The sequence below is a fragment of the Cynara cardunculus genome (genome assembly GCF_001531365.2).
Source record: "Cynara cardunculus var. scolymus isolate 2C chromosome LG 12, CcrdV1, whole genome shotgun sequence".
NCBI lineage: Eukaryota > Viridiplantae > Streptophyta > Magnoliopsida > Asterales > Asteraceae > Cynara > Cynara cardunculus.
In genome coordinates, this window is record NC_037539.1 from 12,336,291 (window position 1) to 12,360,704 (window position 24,414).

At 35.4% G+C, this 24,414-nt stretch overlaps 2 protein-coding genes across 2 annotated transcripts; one reads left to right on the plus strand and one right to left on the minus strand.

Moving 5' to 3' along the window:
• The first annotated feature begins 14,345 nt into the window (after positions 1-14,345).
• On the plus strand, positions 14,346-16,287 carry LOC112523183 (spermidine coumaroyl-CoA acyltransferase). The gene is made up of 2 exons (XM_025132677.1): positions 14,346-15,148; positions 15,525-16,287. Exons 1-2 carry the CDS (start codon positions 14,346-14,348, stop codon positions 16,051-16,053), a joined length of 1,332 nt encoding a protein of 443 aa, XP_024988445.1. The 3' UTR covers positions 16,054-16,287.
• An 837-nt stretch (positions 16,288-17,124) lies between these two features.
• LOC112523704 (uncharacterized protein At4g18490) lies at positions 17,125-23,565 on the minus strand. The gene is made up of 14 exons (XM_025133388.1): positions 23,502-23,565; positions 23,186-23,309; positions 22,763-22,951; positions 21,853-22,668; positions 21,252-21,386; positions 21,037-21,177; positions 20,792-20,890; positions 20,243-20,434; positions 19,957-20,138; positions 19,314-19,362; positions 19,189-19,231; positions 18,969-19,106; positions 17,848-17,963; positions 17,125-17,164 (listed from the first exon to the last, which is right to left on the minus strand). The coding sequence occupies exons 1-14, from the start codon at positions 23,563-23,565 to the stop codon at positions 17,125-17,127; spliced, it is 2,328 nt and encodes a 775-aa protein (XP_024989156.1).
• Positions 23,566-24,414: the final 849 nt, after the last annotated feature.

Sequence of the window (24,414 nt, forward strand, 5' to 3'; positions counted from 1 at the left end):
TCTCTCAGTGATTTGATGATAATCCCTTTTCTCTTTCATGTTGTATTTGTGTTTCTGTATTTTTAGTTCCAGCGATCTTCACTGAGTATGTTCAGTGATCGCTGAAGAACTTGCATTGTAAATCTATCAGAGACAACAATACTTCAAGAATACAACACTCACACCAAATAACCTTCAGCAAACGTCGAAGATTGAAACTAAAGATTAGAGACCGAGTACGTGATTTGAAGCGGTATTCAGTGATTACAAGCCTGTCTATATATGTGTGAAGACTGTTCTAGCTTCAGCGAATGATGATGAGACCTTCAGGTCATTCCAGCATTCAGCGATCAAAGGAAGCTTGCTTAGCACGGTTGTTGTTGTCTTGTCCTTATGCACACAAAAGACAAACCCATACCCTTCCAAAAGTTAGTACGGTACGAAGCCGATTAGTCGACTCTTTGTCCACCAACTTTAGGTAAGGATGTCTGCTCAGAAATAGTGCTTTTGTACTATTCACTGTAGCAAAGGACAAGCCTTCCTCTTAAGCTTTGACACGCACTCTAAACCTACCATATTGCATTAAATGATCATTTAATACACTGGGTATAAATAGAAGTGTTTCTTCTCCATGCACAGAGTGCCCATCTCTCTCTAACCTTATTCTTACTTCAAGCATCTTCCAGCTTAAGTAAAGGATCTTTCTTTTAGCAATCTCTTTTCTTGTATTTGCTAAATCTTTGTGTGTAACCAAAGATTGTTTAGATAGGTTTTTATTACCTTATCTTTCCGCAAACAATATTGTAAAATCTGTATTGATCTTCTCTATCAATATATATTTTAAATTTGAAAATACTGTGTTTGTATTCATCCCCCCCCCCTTCTACAAACTGTTTATCTTCTTGTAGACCCTTACGGGACCAACAGAACTCAATCAAGGCAAATAGCTGTCCCACGAACCTCCAAAATCAATAAAACACACGCCCGTAACATATCTTCGAGCGTCTGGATCGTTCGTTCACTTTGGCCATCGGTCTATGGATGATAAGTCATACTCAGCTTTATCTGTGAACCCATTTCTCTTTGAAAAATCTTCCAAGATGTAACACCCCATACCACATATTGCATGTAACACATACTCCATATAAAAGAAATACATGTTGTACGCCACATTGGTCCCTTAATACATGAATATACCAATATAAAATACATAGTTCAAAAATTCAAAATATAAATTCTTGTACTAATCCACGTTCATCTACCAAAACTATACATATCATCATCCATTCTTTATGCAGGTAAACATACAGGGAATTTATCATATTTTCCTTTTTCCCTTACCTTCAGCACTTCCTGCAATACATATTAAAAATCACAAAACAAAGGTTAGACCGAAAGGTCTAGTGAGTTACCCTATTTAAGTCATTGCAGGGTGATAATCACCAAAACTTTTAAGTAAAACAACTTTTCATAAATATAACAAATATATGAACAAGTAAGGGCATAGTACCAATACCTTTGACTTTTCAAGCCAAATTCTCTGCTTACAAATAATACATCCAAAACAGGTTTGTACTAACCAGATTATCATGATGCCACTTTTAAACCTTTCAAATCAAATAAGGTTAATTTAAAGTTTCAGGCCAAACCAGGTATCTTTTCCTCAATAACATCCAGACTATGCTTTTCAATAAGAACCCTGATCCTAAACCTTTAAGTCACAAAGAAATAAAGATTCCAGACCACGGTAATCTTAAAGGAAATAATAGTAGGAGTTATATTACATAACACATACACAAATGCCACCCTTATATCCAAATGTACACCTCTCCTTGATATGCCACCCTTATCCCATGGTACACCTCTCCTTGATATGCCACCCTTATTTTCTCATCAAACCATTTCACAAAAACAATTCCAAATAGACCGCAGTCAATGGAATTATTATCAGTTCAAAATTATCAAAATTCCCATTTTATGTTAAAATAACAATTTTATCAACCATGCACAAGGCATAAATACAAATCCGGTCAACATAAACTTGGCCGGACTTCATCTCCGGTCAAGTCTTGGCTGGTTTACCAAGTCCGGACAACACATCGCCCAAGACTCGTCCGATTTAACACTTGGAATAAATTCCAACACTTTTGTCCGGATAACAAATCCAGACAACACTGTCCTCTTTTTGTCCGATTTAAAATAATCCGGTCAACATTTAGTCGTATTCCTACTTCTCCATCCAAAATGTTTAACATACTCAACATTCATAAATCGCTCAGTGCTTGACCGGTTTAAAAACTAAACCACTTAACACTTGTCCGGTTTAGGGCTTAAATCGCCAACCCTTGTCCGGTTTAAGACTAATCCGGACAACACTCTTACGATTTAAACTTCCAACTATACGAAAAGATTTCATACAACTAATTATGCATTCCAAAGAGAAGTTAAGCATTTAAAACCACTCACCTTGAAATTCTTTTGAAATGAGTTTGAATTCACTTTGCTCCAAAAAGAATCCGGTCAAATCTCCTTTCTCTGAAATCGGTTAGTGAGTGTCTCAAAATAGTAAAAAGGTTACAATGGAGGCTCAACCTCCTTTTTATATTTTCCAAATAAAGTAAGGCGGTTATCACAGCCTTCACTCATGTATGCATAATCATGTACATGCACACACACACATATATATATATATATATATAAATTCACATCATTCATATATATATATATATATATATATACATAATTCATTATATATATATATATCAACTCCATGCATACTAACACATTTTAGTTATATATTTTCACATACGAATATGATCAAATATATCAATTTATCATGCTATTACAAAATTTAATCAGATAATCACGTATTTATTACCTCGGGTGATAACCAAGATCCAGTTATCACACAAGACATAGACGTGAATCGACTATCTCGATCCGAATTAATTGACAATAGAACATCGTGACATGTTATCACTTCATCAATATACAGTTTTGCCAGTCGATCTATAGAATATGATTCTTACATTGGTAAGAAATGAGCAGATTTGGATAATCAATCCGCAACAACCCATATAGCATCAAAGCCTTTCAGTGTTCTAGGTAGCTTGGTTATGAAATCCATTGTAATGTGATCTCATTTCCAAATTGGAATTTCTAACGACTACAACTTACCGTAAGGTCGTTGATGCTCTATCTTCACTTGCAGGCAAGTCATACACTGCTCAACATGACTCGCTATATATTTCTTCATTTCTGGCCACCAGTAGAATTGTTTCACATCTTGATACATCTTATTCGTACCTGGGTGAATGAAAAAACAAGATTTGTAAGCTTCACTCAATATTCTCTCTCTGAGATTACCATAACGTGGCACCCAGACTCTATTCTGGAAACACAAAAATTCTCGACTGTCTTTTACTAGCTTAGTCAATAAACCGCCGAGTCGCTCTTGCTTAATCTTATCTTCTTTCACAGCTTCACTTTAAAAACTTTGCAGTTCCTTGTGAATGCTTGGCAATAATTCCGCCCTTAAGGTTGTAGCTTTAATCGTACCACTCTTTTCTTTACGACTTAACGCGTCAACTACCACATTAGCCTTACGTGGATGATACAAGACCTCACAACCATAATCAATAACCAGTTCCAACCATCATCTTTGGCAGGATATTCAATTCTCGCTAATGGAAAAAATGTTGCAAACTTTTATAATTGGTAAAAATTTAGCAGTTAGTTCCATATAAGTAATGTCTCCAGATCTTCAAAGCAAAGACTACAACCACCAGCTCCATGTCATGAGTAGAACATTGTTTTTCATGCTCTTTTAACTGTCTTGAGGCATAAGCGATAACCTTTTCACGTTGCATCAACACGCAACCCAAACCCAGTTTTGAAGTATCACTATAGACTACAAAATCTTTCGTACCATCTGGTAAGGATAGAATTGGCGCGCTGCACAACTTATCTTTTAACATTTGTAATGCTTCAGCTTGCACCTCTTGCCACTCGAATTTCATATTCTTTTTTGTTAATTCAGTCAATGGTATAGCAATACGAGAGAAGTCTTGTATAAATTTCGGTAATAGCCTGCTAATTCAAGGAAACTACGGATTTTTGTTGGCGTTTGCGGTGCTTCCCACTTCTCGATGGCTTCAATTTTAAGTGTATCTACTTTAATACCCACAACAAAAATGACGTGGCCCAGAACATTGCAATCTTTGAATTCACCCTTAAATCATGCTATACAAGGGAAAGCGAATGTCAAGAGTGAGGTATTAATTATATGGTGTTCTGAGAATGTCTAAAAGCAAGACCGTAGCTGAGAGTACCCTGTATATACATACACAGATACATACATATATGTACAAATATTCATTGAAGGATGATTGTATCGATCTTCTTCCACAAGATGTAGTTGAGGGTCGGTTTAGGAGGGGTAGGTGTACCATCAATTTGTTGAAGTACCTTGAATCCCAAGGCATGGAGCAGGATGAGTCGTTGACTTTTACACCCTTAAATACATGAACCTTTTGTTTGATTTTTGAAATGGTGTAAACAGTGTGAAAGGGGTTTGGGAGTGGTGGGACTTAATCTCCAGCCATGGCAAGAGGTGGTGGTAAGCAATTAAAAGTGGTGGGACGCTAGGGTACTGGTGAAGGTGGCCTTAAAGAAAGGCGGTGACAGCTAGGGCTTTTTGTAGGGTTGTGGTCAATGGCAGCACACAAGAGATCTAAGGTTTTGAATATTATGACTCTGATACGTTATTAGAATGTAAATTATTTTATTTTACATTAGGGATCAAATACAAAATATATATATATATATATATATATATATATATACACAATTACATAGGCTAATGGACGTAACATGCACGAGATCCATGTTAGTCCTGGGAAATGATGACTTACATTGGAAGTGTTTGTACAAGGGGGGTTGAATACAAACACAATAGATTTTCACTTTTAATTTTTATATTTTATATTTTGTATAAAACAAAGAATTACAAATTCGTTGCAGAAGTTAGGAAGGTAAGACATGTGATCCTAAACAATCTGACTGTGACAAGTTGTTAACGTTGAAAGAGTGGGGCGAAGAAAATACTCTTTCAGATTTGAAGAACTAAGAAAGTTCTTTAAAGGGTGATGCCGGTTTTGCCTAAGAAACACTCACAAATAAATTCTTTCAAAACGAGTGAGTAACAATGAATGACAAGGGTGACCTTTATAGCCACCATTGCTTTTGGTTTAATTTAATGCAAAGCAAAGAACCTTACTAGGGCTTGACATGTCTGATTGTCTGTCCATCTTTAAAGTGTGTCTTCATTTGATATTTTATAATGTTATAACATAAAAACCATGGCTATAATGTTATTAAAAAAATTGGTAGTTAAGCTTTTTTTTCACATAACTGTGGCCATAAACTACTTATAGCCACATAAATTCATATTAATTGTGGTTAATTCATTACATATAGTTACGCTTAAATTTTTAAACCATGGCTATTGTGTTGTCTTTTGGTTACACAAAATAATTAAAATCATGGCCATAAACTACTTATGGCCACACGATTTGCTTTTAAGGTGGCCATTGATTACCTTATAGCCACGTGTATTTATTTTAATTGTGACAGTAGATACTTATAGCCACATAAATGTTTTATACTAACCGTGGTCATTTCATGACATATGGTTATGCTAAATCGTCAAAACCATGACTATCGGTAACCTTTTGGTTACACATAATAACCAAAACTGTGGCTATAAACTACTAATAGCCACGCAAATTTTAATTAACCGTGTCCATTTCATGACATATGGTTATGCTAATTGTCAAAATTGTGGCTATTGGTAACATTTTGGTTACACGAATAACTAAAACTATGACCATAGACTACTTATAGCCACTCAAAATTTACATTTGTGGTCATTTCATGTCAATGGTTACGTTCAGTTATTAAAATCGTGGCGATTGGTAACCTTTTGTTTACATGATATAACTAAAACCATGACCATATATTATACGAACAGTAAACGAACGAAAATAATTGTGTTCGTGTTCGTTCGTTTAGAAATCAGGTGTGTTTGTGTTCATTTATGTTCGTTCGGTAACATGCTAAACGAACGAACATAAACGAACGGATTAAACGAACATAAACGAACGGGTTAAACGAACGTAAAGAAACATGCTAAACGAACAGATCTAAACGAACATAAACAAACGAACACCAATACTTGTTATTCAATTAACTATTACACAACAAATTATTCGTAGTTTAAACATACACAAAACATTCACCATTCATCAACTGTCATTAATATACCAAAAGACCCAATACTTAAAAGACTCGATACTTAAAAGGCTTTTTAAAATTTGAATTCAAACTAAATAAATAAAAGTTATATATTAAAATTAATATATAAACGAACATAAACGAACGTAAATGAACGAACATTCATGAACATAAATGAACGAACGAGACTTTTGTTCATGTTCGTTCGTTTAATTAAAAAAAAAAATTGTTCATGTTCGTTCATTTATTATATAAACGAACTTCCCGCCGAACGGTTCACGAATGGTTCGTTGAACGTTCGGTTCGTTTACAGCTCTAATGAGATATGACAAGACACGATGAGAGAAAACTCACTGTCCTACATTTGCAATTAACCCTCATTTAATATACTCTTAATATAGTATTTGTTTTAGTGGTCATTACAGCTAGTCGTGAACGTCGCCGCCACCAGTAGCCACAGTCAACCACCGGTAGTTATCGTCGGCCACCACCTCCTCCTCTACAACAACCACCTCCATAATTACCGTCAACCACCAACAACCATCGTTCGTCGTCACCTCCACAACCACCACCGTCCATCGCCACTACCACTACTACCGTTGCCCACCTCTACCTTCTCTACTACAACAACCTCCTCCACAACCGTCGTTGGTCACCAACCACCACCGTTTATCGCCACAACCATTACCACTATAGGCCGCCTCACCTCCACCATAACCTAGGGAGCACTAAAGGTCGTATCCGTCTCTGATTCAGTATCACGTATGTATCATATGTAATTGACTATAGTAAAAAGATGTTCTTACGTTCTTGTAAAATAAAGTTGTTCTTGTTTAAACTATTCCATATATATATATATATATATATATATATATATATATACACACACACACATCTCTAATAAATAAGTAACTTGGATGACACGAGTCATCTTCTGGTGAGTCGGTTATCTTATCTTCCCGCCTAAACATGTATCTAGACACAATTTACATTAGTGGTTCATTGAACGTATCTAGACACAATTTACATTAACAGTTCAATTATATTCATTTGATTGACAGGTGTCCTCTTATTCAATCAATCCTACTAATTTAGGATGCAATTGATTTTATTCTTTAGTTAATTTATTCGTGTGGTAACTGATTCCTGAAAAAAAAATGGTGCTTACTTCTAAGTTTAAATTCAATTTACTGATATAGTTTCATTTCTAAATTCAATTGTATTCTAGGGTTAACTTCATTTTATTCTAAATTCAATTTACTAAAAAGTTTTAATTCATAGTTATTTCAAGAGAACAAGTCTGAAATCATTCTTCAGAGTTAGCTCACCGGAAGTCTGAAGTTTGCTTTTTCAGACATAACTCACCCGAACTCTAGAGTCTGAACTCTGAAATTTTCTTTTTCAGACTTAGAAGTCTGAACTTTGAAGTCTTTTTTTTAGACTTAGAAAAAGAAGTCTGAAGTCTTCTTTTCCAGACTTAGAAGTCTAAACTCTGAAGTCTTCTACAATTCTGAAGAGTACAAGTCTGAAAAGTCATTCTTCAGAGTTAGCTCACCCGAATTCTGAAGTCTTCTTTTTTCAAACTTAGCTCACCCGAACTCTAAAGTCTGAACTCTTTTTTTTCAAACTTAGAAGTCTGAACTCTGATTTAATGGGATTAGTTTTATACTTCAGAGTTGGCTCACCCGAATTCTGAAGACTTTTTTCAGACTTAGCTCGCCCGAACTCTAAAGTCTTTTTTTCCAGACTTAGAAGTCTATACTCTGATTTAATGGGATTGATTTTATACTTCAGAGTTATTTCAAGAGTACAAGTATGAAGAGTCATTCTTTAGAGTTTTATTTCAGAGTTATTTCCAAAGTACAAGTCTGAAGAATCATTCTTCAGAGTTAGCTCACCTGAACTCTATAGCCTTCTTTTCCAAAAGGAACACCATGCAGAACTTCTGTATAATGCATGCAGAGCTTCTGGCTTGCCTATAAAGAGCTCTGAAGTCTAAAGAGTTTTACTTCGGAGTAATTTCAAGAGTACAAGTTTTGTAATAAACTTATCTATACTTTCAAGATAAGTCTTTAGAGCTTAGACTTGGTCTTGTAAGCCAGAGCCCCTCTGGTTGGTCTGGCTTCTGGATGTCTTTGCTTCTGGTTGTTTATTTGAACCTTGAAAAATTATTCCAATCCATCATAAAAGAACCAGAGAGGCTCTGGTTGATCTTCATGTTTAACTAGAGGGTCTCTAGTTGTAATTGAAACTCAAATTCTTTAAGTATTTAACATTTTTTTGATCCAGAGGCTCTGGATAGACGAACCAAAGGTTATGGTTGACCAGAGGCCTTTTGATGGCCTTGCTTTTGGGTTGGCCTGCTTTTGGTTGGTGATTCCACAGGGGCTTTGGTCCTTAAGAACCAGAGGAGCTCTAGTTGTTCTTGCTCTGTATAATGCAAACTTTACCATGAGGTCTTTTTCAAAGATATTGGGTATTTAAATAACTATGAGCTCAAGGTCTTCAGATTTCGTCTTCAAATTTGACACAGGCGCTCTTCTAAGTTTAAATTCAATTTACTGATATAGTTTCATTTCTAAATTAAATTTTATTCTAGGGTTAACTTCATTTTAACTGATTATTGATATAGTTTCATTTCTAAATTCAAGTCTCTATAGTCATTTTTCAGAGTTATACTTCAGAGTTATTTCAATAGTACAAGTCTGGAGTCATTCTTTAGAGTTTTACTTCAGAGTTATTTCAAGAGTACAAATCTGATAAGTCATTCTTCAGAGTTATACTTCAGAGATATTTCAAGCGTACAAATATGAAGAGTCATTCTAAAGAGTTAGCTCACCCGAACTCTGAAGCTTGATTTTTCAGACTTAGCTCACCCGAACTCTGTAAGATAAGTTCCTTACATGATTTAATTTTTTCAAATTATCTCGTGTAATACAAGGGATCGAACCGAGTTTATAATAAATAAATAGGTGACACGTGTCGTCTTCTGGTGAGTCGGTTTTCTTGTTTTCCACCTAAACACGTATCTAGACATAATTTACATTAGTGGTTCAATTAGACTCATTTTAACGTATCTAGCCACAATTTACATTAACAGTTCAATTATACTCATTTGATTGACATGTGTCCTCTTATTCAAGCAATCCCACTAATTTAGGATGTAATTGATTTTATTCTTGGGTAATTAATTTGTACGGTAACTGATTCTCGGAAAAAAAAACGGTGTTTACTTCTAAGTTTAAATTCAATTTACTAATATAGTTTCATTTCTAAATTCAATTTAATTTTAGGGTTAACTTCATTTTATTCTAAATTCAATTTACTGAAAAAGTTTTACTTCAGAGTTATTTCAAGAAAACAAGTCTAAAGTCATTCTTCAGAGTTAGCTCACCCGAACTCTGAAGTTTGCTTTTTCAGACATAGCTCACCCGAACTCTGGAGTCTGAACTCCGAAGTCTTCTTTTTCAACTTAGAAGTCTGTACTCTGAAATCTTTTTTTTAGACTTAGAAAAAAAAGTATGAAGTGTACTTTTTCAGACTTAGAAGTCTGAACTCTGAAGTCTTCTACAATTCTGAAGAGTACAAGTCTAAAGATTTATTCTTTAGAGTTAGCTCACCCGAATTCTGAAGACTTTTTTTTTCAGACTTAGCTCGCCCAAACTCTGAAGTCTGAACTCTGAAGTCTGAACTCTGAAGTCTTTTTTTCCAGACTTAGAAGTCTAAACTCTGATTTAATGGGATTGATTTTATACTTCAGAGCTATTTCAAGAGTACAAGTCTGAAGAGTCATTCTTCAGAGTTAGCTCAACTGAACTCTATAGTCTTCTTTTCTAAAAATAACACCATGCAAAACTTCTACATAGTACATGCAGAGCTTCTGGCTTGCCAATAAAGAGCTTTGAAGTCTGAAGAGTTTTACTTCGGAGTAATTTCAAGAGTACAAGTTTTGTAATAAACTTATCTATACTTTCAATACAAGTATTTAAAACTTAGACTTGGTCTTGTAAACTAGAGCCCCTCTGGTTAGTCTGGCTTCTGGATGTCTTTGCTTCTGGTTGTTTATTTGAACCTTGGAAAAATATTCCAATCCATCATAAAGGAATCAGAGGGGCTCTGGTTGATCTTCATGTTTAACCAGAGGGTCTCTGGTTGTAATTGAAACTCAAAGTCTTTAATTATTTTAAATTTTTACAACTCTAGATAGACGAACCAGAGGCTCTGGATAGACGAACTAGAAGCTCTGGTTGACTAGAGGGCCTTTGGTTGACCTTGCTTTTGATTGGTGATGAAAACTTTACCATGGGGTCTTTTTCAAAGATATTGGGTATTTGAATAACTCTGAACTCAAGGTTTTCAGAATTCTTCTTCAGATTTGACACATATGCTCTTCTAAGTTTAAATTCAATTTACTGATATAGTTTCATTTTCTAAATTCAATTTTATTCTAGGGTTAAATTCATTTTAACTAATTACTGATATAGTTTCATTTCTAAATTCAAGTATCAAGAGTCATTCTTCAGAGTTATTTCGATAGTACAAGTCTGAACTCATTCTTCAGAGTTTTTACTTAAGAGTTATTTCAAAAGTACAAGTCTGAAGTCATATTTTAGAGTTATACTTCAGAGTTAGTTCAAGAGTACAAGTCTGAAGAGTCATTCTAAAAAGTTAGTTCACCTGAACTCTGAAGTCTGCTTGTTCAAACTTAGCTTACCCGAACTCTGGAGTCTGAACTCTGAAGTCTTCTTTTTCAAACTTAGAAGTCTAAACTCTGAAATCTTTTTTTAGACTTAGAAAAAGAAGTCTAAAGTCTTTTTTTTTTAGACTTAGAAGTCTGAACTCTGAAGTCTTTTTTTTTTTCAGAATTAGAAATCTAAACTCTGATTTAGTGGGATTGATTTTATACTTCAGAGTTATTTCAGGAGTACAAGTCTGAAGAGTTACTTTTCAGAGTTTTACTTTAGAGTATTTTTAGAGTACAAGTCTGAATAGTCATTCTCCAGAGTTAGTTCACCTAAACTCTGAAGTCTTCTTTTTTAGACGAAGCACCATGCAGAGCACCATGCGGAGCCTTTGCATAGTGCATGTAGAGCCTCTGCATAGTGCATGCAGAGCTTCTAGCTTGCTTATACAGAGCTCTGAAGTCTGAGGAGTTTTACTTTAGAGTTATTTCAAGAGTACAAGTCTGAAGTCATTCCTCAGAGTTATACTTCAAAGTTATTTCAAGAGTACAAGTCTGAATAGTTATTCTAAATTTACTTCTAAGTTTAAATTCAATTTACCGATATAGTTTCATTTCTAAATTTAATTTTATTTTAGGGTTAACTTCATTTTAACTAATTATTGATATAGTTTCGTTTCTAAATTCAAGTCTGAATAGTCATTTTTCAGAGTTATTTTTCAGAGTTATACTTCTGAGTTATTTCAAGAGTTCAAGTCTGAAGTAGCATCGTACTTTCAATGATCATTCATATATGTAAGATAAGTTGCTGACATGATTTAATTTTTTCAAATTACCCTGTGTAATACACGGGATCGAATCTAGTATTTATATATATTACAATACAATGATATTAAAAAATACATTAACAGGAAAGTAACTTTAGATAACAACATAGCGGTAATGTAATAAAATTATAATTTATGAAGTTATTGTAAAAAATAAATTATGAGTTAATAAAATTATAACAGGAGACTTGTGAGCCAAACTTGTTGGACAAGTTTGTATTTCAAATCCGACTTGATAGTAATAGTATTTGTTAGATTATTAGTTGGCTTTTATCTTGTATTGATCTTCTTTTTGGATAGATGACAAACCAATCGGGTTTGGTGATGATTTTGAACTTACTTCAATTAATCTTCGATTTTGTTAAAGGCATTTTCTCTTGGACCAATACAAATAGTTACAAGACTTTTACAAGTAAAAATCATATCTTTTTTATTCTGAAATATAAGATATTGACTTATTTTCTAGCTATAGAAACATCATAAAGGTGCTTTCATCTGATACTAAAACACTTGGTGAAAAAAATGAAACAAGAATCTTTAAGCTTTAAGTGGTCTTTGGATTTCTTTAATCGGATGAAAAACTATCAAGAGATACAAGAGTTGGTTTCACAATCTTTACATAAGGGATCTGGTGAGGTACATTCGAGACCTAAGACTTTAAGGTTCGGATGTTACCAAATTGGAACTATATCCTATAGATGAAGTTCATCGGATATATTCCTTGTAAATTAAGGTAAACAAATATTTTCTTTTCTAAGTGTTATTATTTTCAAATTCAATGGTCGAGACCAAACGCGCCCTAAAGGGCCAAGCCCGTCTACGTTCTATATACATTAAAATTCCTTAGTCCCCTCAGAGCCATGTGACATGCATTGCTAATCTCAAAAATTTAGGAAACTCTCCAAAAATGATTATCATGAGAGAGAAACATTTGTTTATTGTTTTCAACCAATAAGAAACCTTGAAATTAAATGTTTATGAGAGAAAAAAATATTTTATTTTAAAATAAAATATTTTAATATAATATTTAATGTTGTAGTCTTTAAAATGTAGAAGTTGATTAAAATAATTCTTTTTGAATTATAGTTGTCTATTTTTAAAATGATGTAAATCGATGGAAAATTGAAGTTGAAAGTTGGAACAATAGGAATTTGTAATCTATGTCCATTTTTTTCGTAACTTAACAAAATGGGCTAAAGCTTAGATTATGAGTTTGTTATGGGTCAAAGATTGGGCCTTTTATGCTTTTTTAAATCCAAAATCCTTTTTATTTATCGTTATTAGCTTCAGTTTTTATAATAATTAATTGTTAAGTAATTTATTTATCTTGGATCTTTTACCTACATTTACCATAAAAAACAGTTAATAAACCTGTCATTTGTTATTAATTAATCTATTTTTTTATCTTTATCTATATTTACCGTAAAAAACAATTAAAAAAACTACCAACAAAAGATTATATGTAAGGGGTCGTTTACCAAACACTTACCCGGTAAGTGCTTACTGGTAAAATTTAACACTATTATTTATTTACCGGGTAAGATTTTAGTCCACCAAAACGACATCGTATGCAAGAATTTACCCGGTAAGAGCTTACCGTGGTAAGAGTTTAAGACTTTTGGTTCTTGTTTCACTCTTACCCGGTAAGATTCTTGGTCTTTATCATATTCATGCATTGAGGTAATATTACTTGATAAACGCTTACGTTTGGTAAACGGCCCCTAAAAATGTATAAGTACCAATTATTTATACTACATCCATCCATCTTTCCTTCACCTGTTCACCAACATTTTGTTTCTCATGAACATGACCCACCACATTTGATTTTATATGCTTGAAATCAATTAGATAACGGCATCCATTAAACAACTTCTAATACTACATCATAAATGGGGACAAATTTCGTCTTTAGACATTGCTCTAATGCAGGCCTCTATCTGCATACGGTATGTTTTGTGAAAAATCATCAAACATGTTAACAAGTTACAGATGTATATCGGATTCAAACAAAAAAAAAATTACATAAAAAATATTAAATTATATATGATTTTATACTTGAAGATATGCATGATTCATGCCTCTTCTCATATGCCTGATCCATCCCTCCAAATTCAACCATTATCTCATAACCGTAGAATATTTCTTTGATTAATTATAATGGAAGTGTTAAAAAGAAGTATGAAATAGTAATTATATGTTTGATTGAGAACATGTAAAAGTGAAATGGATTTTTCATATTACATGTAAAATCAATATATACTTTTATCTCTAATTTATATTATTATTTAAACTTGATATAAACTTATGAAAACCTCACAAAAAAATATATAATTTTTGTAGTTATTTTTAAAAATATTAAAAGTTGTTTACGTAAAGTTTTTATATAACATTTAAAAGAAAAGCAAGAAATAAAATTGTTGCCGAACGATGCCTAAATGTCCACGTCCCTTGTCCTAACTCCTACGTAGCCTCTATCTTATAAGGCTTTTACATTTCGAGTTTTGGAAAGTGGGTGGCACCTACCTTGTATGTATCATCACCAGCGTTACGTACTAACCACCACCATGGATGTCAAAATCTCACAACCCACCACCGTCTACCCCTCTCAGCAACCCTTCACCGATGACCACATCCTCCCCCTCTCCCACCTCGATACCGATCGCAACATGAATGTTCCATTCCGTTACGTCCGAGCCTACGCTGCCGCCAACCACCATCATCCCCACCCCTTTGATGTAATCACCGTCGCTCTCTCCACCGCCCTCGTCAAATACTACCCATACACCGGCTCTCTCCACCGCCGCAAATTCGACGGCCGGTTTGAGCTCCATTGCAAGGTTGGCGGCGGAGTCACGGTCATTCCAGCCACCGTCGACTCTCCATTGAGCTCCGTCAGCTACCTTGACGATGCAGATGAGGAATTCATTGAGTTGTTAGTTCCAAACCCGGATCAACAAACCCGGCTGACCCATCCGTTGATGTTACAGGTGACCCGGTTTAGTTGTGGCGGGTATACACTCGGAGCATCGGTGCACCATGTGCTGTGTGATGGGCTTGGGGCAACCTTATTTTTCAATGCTATGGCTGAGCTTGCTCGAGGGGCGGGTGAGGTGACGGTTGAACCGGTTTGGGACCGATCAAAGTTGCTGGGACCTAGAGAACCGGCTAGAATTGTCTTTCCAATTGAAGAGGTTTTATGTTTGGATAAGGACTTTGTGCCTTACTCGGAGTTGGATGAAAAGGTGGTTAGGGAGTGCTTTCATGTGAAAGATGAGTGGTTGGACCGGTTTAAAATTTTACTTCAAGAACGGTCCGGTTTGAGCTTCACCACTTTTGAAGCTTTGGGAGCTTTTCTATGGCAAGCAAGGTAAGTGAATTCGAATTTCAAACCTATTTGTTTTTCAATTTTAAGTTTGAAATGATTTCGTTAAGAATTATAAAATGCCAAATCATGTTAATAAATTCGACAAACAATTTATTTTGTTTAGCTTAATTTAAACTAAAAATAAAAACTATGTTTGGTGTTAGATAAGTGTAAACTAGTTTATGATAAATTAAATAATAGCATAAAATACAGATAATTAAAAAAAAATAAGGCATAAGAAAAAACAAGCCTTAAAATTCAAAACTAGCTTAGGCTGCAAACATGGCCTTGATATAATTGCGATAGAACATAATTGAATTTAATGTTTTCACTCCAATTTTCCAAATTAAGAAAATTTACTTCACGTTTATGAAAACAGGGTGAAAGCCTCAAAATTTCCTAGAGAAGAGAAGGTGAAATTTGCATACGCAATCAACATAAGGAAGCTGGTGAAGCCCCCACTGCCAGCCGGTTATTGGGGGAACGGCTGCGTTCCAATGTACGTACAACTCACAGCCGGAGAACTGACGGAGAGACCCATTTGGGAAACTGCCGAAATGATCAAAAAGAGCAAGAGAAATGCCACCAACGAGTATGTCCACTCGTTCATCGATTTCCAAGAGCTAAATTACGAAAAAGGGATCAATGCTGGCAAAAGGGTTAGTGCATTTACTGACTGGAGGCACTTGGGCCATTCAACGGTTGACTTCGGCTGGGGAGGTCCCGTCACGGTCATACCACTCTCAAGGAACCTTCTCGGGAGCGTTGAACCGTGTTTCTTCTTGCCTTATTCAGAGGCAAGCCAGGGAAAGAAAGATGGGTTCAAGGTGTTGTTGTATCTCCAAGCGAATGCGGTTATTGGTTTCCGGGGGGAGATGGAAAAGTTTGGTAGCATGGAGTATGCGTAGTATATAATGGGTCAATTTTTATTACTATCCTTTTGATTCTGTAGAATACAGGGGGGTTGTGAATCATTTGCACCCAACGGTCTACAGGTATTAGAAAAGCAAATCTACGATAGAGATTCAACAACCGTACGTGGTTGGACGGCGTATTCAACCACACAATGACTCTTGTCCCATGGATAACGTAATAAATTGTTGAACAGTTGGCTGTAAATGAGTTTCATATGTATAAAATTTGTATTCCACCTCTAATTCTAGTAGGATATATTGGGTTTGTTTGATTTGTTATGACACCTCTAATATGTTTATCAATCTTTAAGTTCATGAAAAGCATCTCCACTCCAAATCCTATTTTTGCACCATTCTTAACACCAATTCACTCCAACCGAACATCAAACTTTACATTATTTTTTGGTGTTGGTGATCTGTATGATACCAAAGTTGATGTTCTATTGACTACCGGTCAATGTTGAAGGATTGAAGTACTTTTATTACAATATGGTCCTCCAAGTTTGATATTTATCTAATTTTAGTTTATTTGATTGTAATTAATGATATTTTTCTTATAATATATGTTTATAGAGATGGGTAAAAAGTCTTGTTCCAAAGTAGGGCTTAGGATTGGACTGGCACTAGATCCACCAAGAAGCTATGGTTGATTAGCCACATAGACCTCTTTTTGGTTGAAGCATGTTCTGGACCGAGGCGAGTTCTAGAAACAAGCTCGGTCGGGACTAACCTCGTGACACGTCAACATCTAGGCATTTTCTAACAAAAATCTGAGCAAACAAGAAATGAATAATGAGTGACAAGTCATCTACCACTTTACGCACTGTTCAGCATTCACAGTACTCCTTATAGCTAAAGTTCTTATGAAAAGATAAAAGGGCAACAAAAAGAATTGTGAATGTGAATACGTACCTGCGATCTTCACAGCGTGGCAGTCTTTTACCACAAGCAAACCGACACTCTTGCTGTATAATCACAAGAACTTGAAAGGAAACACCATTTCGCCTCGGGAAGAATCTTATATGACATGTTTCAATTCTAGCTTAAGCAGGTTCAAATTTGAAGCTAATCATGCATAAGCAACGCGGCAAATTTCTGAACCATGCGAACATATCGAATTTATTAAGGATTTGAACAATCATAATCCCATACTCCCCCTCGTTCTAAACAATCAAAGCCAAATTCGTGCTTTGAAATAGATAAAAGAATTAGCAGTAAAATTCTATAAAAGACTACAACCTACAGATGGAAAATTGTTTGTTGTTAGGTTTGTATAAGCAATGCAAACTGACTGATAACTAAAAACTAGTTGTTAGCTACTAAGGTAGGGTTGTTTGGTAAAAACTAGTTAGTAAGTTAGATGACAACGTAAAATAACCTAAATGGATATGCTGAAAAAAAAATATAAGGGGCATAATTGGAAAAAAAAACCCTTGTAGCTTATTAAAACGCTACTTGGAAAAGTTAACTTATGACCAACCAAACATGGTTTTTTCAATAAGCTCAAAAAATTAGTTACCTTTTGGTTGCCTAACATGACCCAAGTTGAAGTCATAATTTAGTGTCGTGCATAACTACCAAGGGTGCATTCAAATGCATGCAGAAAACGTACAAGCCCCGAAGGTGTGGTTTTCGGGTTTTCCAAAAACAATGCATGCTAATTTTGAAATTGGAAAAGCAGTTTGTTTGATTCTAAAGACAAATTGTACCTCTTTTTGAAATGGAAGGTATGAGCAACCATGATCTCCAACATATAGGAAGGTAAAAGAAAGATGAAAGCTAAGAAAGGATATTTTATCTTGATAGATTGGATGGTTGAGCATCAGGAGATTGTTGTTGTTGACAATAGCTCGAACAAGCATATCCTTTGCCTCCTCATGCTTCTTTTTCAGCACATTACAGATCTGTATCGCAAAAACATGTCTACAATTAATTTCTGCTCCTTTGGCAAGTTGTTTGAATCACCAGATAGAGGTTTTCAGAATGATACACATTAAAGTCCCACGTCGGCTAGACTTGAACCATTTATTGCATTATATGTTGAAACTCCAATCCCTTATCAAGGCCTCTTTCTGAGAGTAATCTAACGAGGTTCCAATCTTTCTCACATGGTACGAAACCTAGGTCTACCACTCAAGACTAGGGTAAGTTGTACTCGTCAACCCCCTCTCGACACTCTAGGTCATTCTATATCTGTCTAGCCTCCATTGGAGGCCTGTTAGGGATAAAAATCTGATGTCCAAATTTTCCTGTCCCTTCTTTGTCCACAATCACGTAAAGCTGCATCATCCATTTATCGAGGAGAAATAATGAAATGATTGAATTAAATAAATTAATTGGTAAGACAAGGAGGGGACAGGGATACTGATGACACCAGAAATCTGCCTGTTAGAGTCTCGTGAAGTGGGATGAAGCCTTAGTGGATATAGCAAGTGTGACGGGGGATAGATCTTTCCGATGATATCCATGGCCCACCCTCGAAATGGCCAAGATATGAGAAAGAAGCGGTCAAGCATTCGAAGAAAGTTGGCCTTACACCAGCTAGACTTGGACCATTTCTCATCTCATCAATATATGTAGCAACCTCCCTTCTCTCCTCAAGGGCTCTCTTGGAGTGTAATCTAATGGGATTCCACATATTCTCATAATACACTTGTAGAAAGAGTTTAAAATACAAACCAATCTCAACCGTATGTGTGGATGATCAACGGTGTAGATCAAATCGGTTCCTAAATTTACTCTCAACCTCATGTTTAACTGATTAAATATTCGCCTTTATATTTCAAAATAAACAAAATCAAGGGTCCAGATTTGGTTTGTACGGTTTGTAACAATTACACGGTTTGTATTTGAATCTCAATCTACACTTCTACATGATGATTAGCATAATAAAAAGAGTCCATACTTACATCTTCAAGTTCTTTAGAACATGCCTCGGCCTTTTCAACATTGCCGTCATTTTCTATTGCAGAAGATATGTCCATTTCTGTTAGAGAAACATCATGCCCAGGGGACTTCTCATCTGCCACATTCGCATGGTTGCAAACCTAAAATTAAGAAAGCCAAAAAGTGTAAACTAATCATTCATGCCGTCTTGGAAGGAATCCACAAATATTCTAGCAGGACTACCTGTTCGTCAACAACTTTTTTTGCGGATGCTCTGATATCTTTGCTGGTTTTCAGTGAACATCTTTTAGACAAGATTAAAGTAAAAAAAAACAGAAGTACGAATAAAGCTACTAGCATGATGGGACCTGCACGGTGATGCAGAGAGACGTTTCAATGGAGTTAATCTTGCTATTTCTGAAGAATCCTGCATAATTAATCATGATAAAACTTGAGTATGCGCAACTTAAGTTTCGCAATCTTGTATCCAAGCAAATTGACTTGATGACAAAAGAAGTGGTACAATATGTTGTTATTGGATACAAGGGAAAAGGAAGAGGTCTTTATGTGTCTGGTACGCTGGATAGAACGAGACAAGACGCTACAAAAACGTGTTGTCCCATGTTTGGCACGACATTAAACAAAGAGAGACAAGACATGACCTGAGTGGCAAATTTTGTCCTACCAGAAAAGGTGGAACAAGAAACTGGGAGGTGAGACAAAATGAATAAATTACTAAACTACCCATGTCAAATTTTAAAACCATATAACCTTTCACTATTCTTTCAACAGCCTGCCCTGCCTCACTCTCGCCCATCCAGTCCTGTCCCATCCAATCCTGCCCAGTCCCATCCGCCTACCGAACACACCATACTACCAATAATTTGAGTATCAAATAGTATTTTTTGCAGAAATCCAGGGAAAGACAGCATACAAAGACCTCCTTCCCAACACTTGCAAAGCCAAGGAGGGCTGGTGCATGAGGCATCCCCTTTTTAGGAGAGAGAGGACTAAAAGAAGAAAAAGGAACCTCATATGTTTTACGCTTCAGGGTTGGAGAGGATGGTGTTTGTTTCTTTGTGTCAACAGAAGGGTTCCTCTTGAACACCATGTTTCCTTGCTCCTTGTTTCTCATGGATGTCAAACCCTTTGGTAACAAGGAATTGAGTGGCTTTAACTTCTGTTCTGTAGCTCTACATTAAAAAATGGATGGTGACCGCTAAAATTTATTTAAATATGTTTGATAGACAGAGAAAGATCAAGGGAGGAAAAAGAATGTACAAATTTAACATCCTACCTAGAAACCCTTAGATTCGAAACTTCAGATGTCCTCATCTCAGCTTTAGTAGGGGAAATCCTATTCTTTTCTACAACAATTTTGCTCATGTTACGAGATGTCATGCTTGTCATTTGAAGCCCAGGATTTAGGCCATTCTGTGAGAGATCCTTTTTTGACAGTTGACTTGAACTGGATGGATGGACATCAGACCTGAAGAAAAAAATCCCTAAAGATTATTGGGTGTGTTTCCTTTTCCAGATTTCCATCAATTACTTAAAAGTAATCGATATTCTTAATTAGAATACAAATATTGTTCTTATATTTTAGCAAGCTAATAAGAAGGCATTTTACTACAGAAAGAACATCCACTCTAAAGCATTTGATTATTTATTCAAGTTATTACTATAGAACATAATCTCATAAGCATCCAACTGTAAGCTTCCAGCATCTCTGGAGGGTCCATATACAAAGTTGGTTGAGATAAACGTTTAAAGCAGAAAGAAAAATTCAAATATAAGATACCAAACCTGAGTGCATTAATATGTTCGAATTTTTTGGTCACATCACCTTGACACGGGTTCCTCCTTGCTTGGACCAATATCATGTGCCACTGTGATCACCTTTGGTTCGTTTCTGGGTTCAATATCATCAGCATTCAAGCACTGCCTGTAATTAATGTGAAATGAATTAATGGATTTGTTTTACTTCCCCTAGAAACATTCCTAAGGCCAGAATGTTTCAAGGAGCATCGAAATTTCTTTAAGACCTATGGGACACGTAATAAAATTCTGTTTAAAGTACCAACGTCTCACCGAGTATCATCAAGGCCTTTTACACGACCTGTCTCTGTGTTTTCAGTTTGAACAGGTATGTCTCTGCTAAGCAATTTGGGTGGTGACCTTGATACACCAGTAATTTTGCTATCAGATTCTACACTTTCTGAATCTCTCTCCCTGTAAAAGTCTTGAATTGGGTTTTCTTCTTCATAATATTTGATAAAGTTACTTGAACTAAAAGAATGTCTCACCTTTTTTCAAGTGCAGGATTATTTGGTAAGGTGCTCATTTTTTTGTTGCCAACAGAGATGAGTTTTGTCCTAGAGACTGATGCTTGCTGCAATTCAGATTCGCCTCTATTTTGTCTCATGAAATATTTTGAACGGCTACGAATATTCTCTCTTCCTTTTTCTGATACCAACTCATCAATTGCTGTTCCACTGCATAAGATCAGAAATATAGTTACATCAATGCCTAGCATAAAGGTGAAGGGCTTTGCCTATCAGATAAAACACATTCTTAAATTCAAGCAGATATCCAGTACTCCTGAATCTAAAACCATACCAAAATGAGCCTATTATGCCCCAACAGGAGAGGGGGTGGGGGTGGAGGGGGGGATGTACTCGTGGTCTGGCAATGGGAAAACTCCTGAATCTAATGCTCTATAAATTTTGTAATTATATTTGCAAATCCAGATTCCAAATAGTTCCTTTAATGGAGGTCAAATGTATTATTGATTTAATCTGTGAATGAGACTGACTGCAAATTTTCTCACCAAGAAAGGTAAGTCCAAAGTCCAAACATTACTCACATATCAGCTAATATCTAGCAGAAATAAATAGAAAGTCTCACCTGTCCAGTGAGCCCATATGAAGTTTCGAAACTGAATCTCCATTCCTCTTATCAATCATTTCATTATGAGCAAAATTCTCTATCCCAGGCGTCATGGAACTCTCAAGATGGGAATCAGCTTTTCTTGTGTCATCACCATCGATATTGCCAATATGTAGATTATCATCCATACACATTTCACCCTTTTGACTTTGTGAATTCATATGTGCTGATGAATTTTCAAATGATGAATTTCTAGTAGGAACCAATTCAGCAACATGCCTCACATTACTATTTTGCTCTGCCCCTGTGCTCAAGCTAACTGTTCTAACCACAGTTCTGAATTCTTCTTGTTGCACGTCTGAAATAGTAACCTCAGTAGAAACACTATCAACTAAAGAGTGATCATATAAATCTTGAGCAACTTGCTGAGCATGAGGTTGTGGAAAAGGTCTCTTCTCTGATGGGTGAGATTCTTGTACAGGTTCCTCAACACTACATGAAATCATCTCCTGAGTTGAAATAGGTTTATGCATCTCCTTTTCTTCAGCATTTGAAGGTTTTAGGTCTAGTACAGATTTCAAGTGTTCATCCTCATTTCTGGGATCAGAATCCTTAATCTTATCCATTTGAGCATCAATCTTCGAAATGGCAGCACCCAGTGATGCTGGATGCTTTGATGATATATTATCATCCTCTGATGCATCAACATCTTTAGCCAAAAGGTCTCCAGAAACTCCACTGCCACTTATGTTTGAGTGTCTTTCCTTATCTTTAGATTTGTTGGACTTCTCATCTATCTTTGTCTTTGTCAGCTCAAAATCTAAATCTGCAAACCTACAAAAACATAGACCAAGTGACTTAAAAACAATATGTTGACATATTTATTGTTTGATACAGAAAAATGTCCAATATGATTGTATGAACTAACTCTTCAAAATCAAATGGGAATGCAAAGCTATCTCTTTTCGCTCTACGTTCTCCACCAGAAGATGTTTCTTTAGACCTTCCCTTTGATTTTCCAGGTTTCTTTGGTGGAGAAGATATATCAAGATCAGACATGTCCATCTTAAAAGATGATAACTTGTCAAAATCAGCATCAAGATAGAAATCCGGATCCCTGGAAAAAAAGTCACATCATGGAAGTTGCAGGAAATTATTATACAGAATTCTGGAGTTAAGAGAGAACTCCAAAATTGGGATGTTAAGAATCTGATCTATTTTTTTAATTAACAGTACATATGTATTCAATCCAGATACAAAGTTTGAGTTGTTTCTCCAGATTAGCAAAAAGTAACAGTTTCCAAGCTAGTATCCAAGTAAATATGCAACTTCGAGGCTTTGCAACACTTACATTTTGTCAAATTTAAAATCCTTTTTCTTGCCTTTGGCAGTTGGTCCGAAGTCAAAATCCATTCCATTGTCTGCCGCAGACATAGACTTCCATGAGCTAAGAAAGTCTTTTCCAATATCAATATCTGCATTTGAACCAAAAACATTACTGAGCCCCTCATTTATGCCCACAAGTTGCATGATTGTAACAGATGCTTATTAAGATGTCAATGTACCGGTAAATTTACAAAATTCATCTGTTGGCTATATTAAAAGAAAAAATTCTTAAAAATTGTCAACTAATTCCTATGAGTAAGGTCAAGGACTTCTTTCCTTACCTAGCAGTGAACTTTTCTCTTTTGAATTGACATCTGGAGTTGCTGTTTTCCCTGATTTTGACATCTGCATAGGCACATAGCAGATTGACTATATGTTATTTACTTCAATACATAACTACAGAGACTGATAGGTTGTAGGTTTAGAAAAATTCATCCAATATAAAATGATAGAAACAACTGTAAAAAAAGAAATAATGAAAACAAACTTGCAGTTTTTTTTATGAGCAGCACTATTGTATCCAAAAAGTCTCTTCATGTTAGTTTTTTGCGGGACTAGAAAAGATGTAGCTGGTAATAGAATATACATTGCCATCAGGCCTTAATTGCAGCAGGCAAGTACCTATAATCTATATCACTTATGTGAAAGTTAGTCATAAACAACTCTACCTAACAAGTTATAATGACGTACGCATTCCAATAGCTAAATTAACACCAGTTACTCTAGAGTCTAGGGAACAATCTGGAAATCAGAGGCCACTTGTCGAATTATATAATGAAACTAAACAGGATAAAACATTGAAATACATAGGGTTTCAATCAAACCACGGATGTAGCAATTGATTTTGATTATTACGAATAATGGCAGATTAACAAGTTTAATTTGCTCAGCATACAGATCAAATTTTGCATTTTAACATAGCCAAACTTCCCAAATGCTCTCGAGATCTACTATATAATTTGCAATTTTCATGATCCAATGCTTCAAACAGAAACGTATCGCGAGTCAATCAGATTCAACCAGCGATTAACAGCAATCGATAGGAAATTGATATATAGAAGAGCGGCCGAGAGAAGAAACCTTGACCTCCCGCTGTCTGCAACTGTGTCTCTGCTTGTGTTTTTCCTGATTTGGCGCTTGAATGCTTGAACCGGTGGGTATATATATATATATATATATATATATATATATATA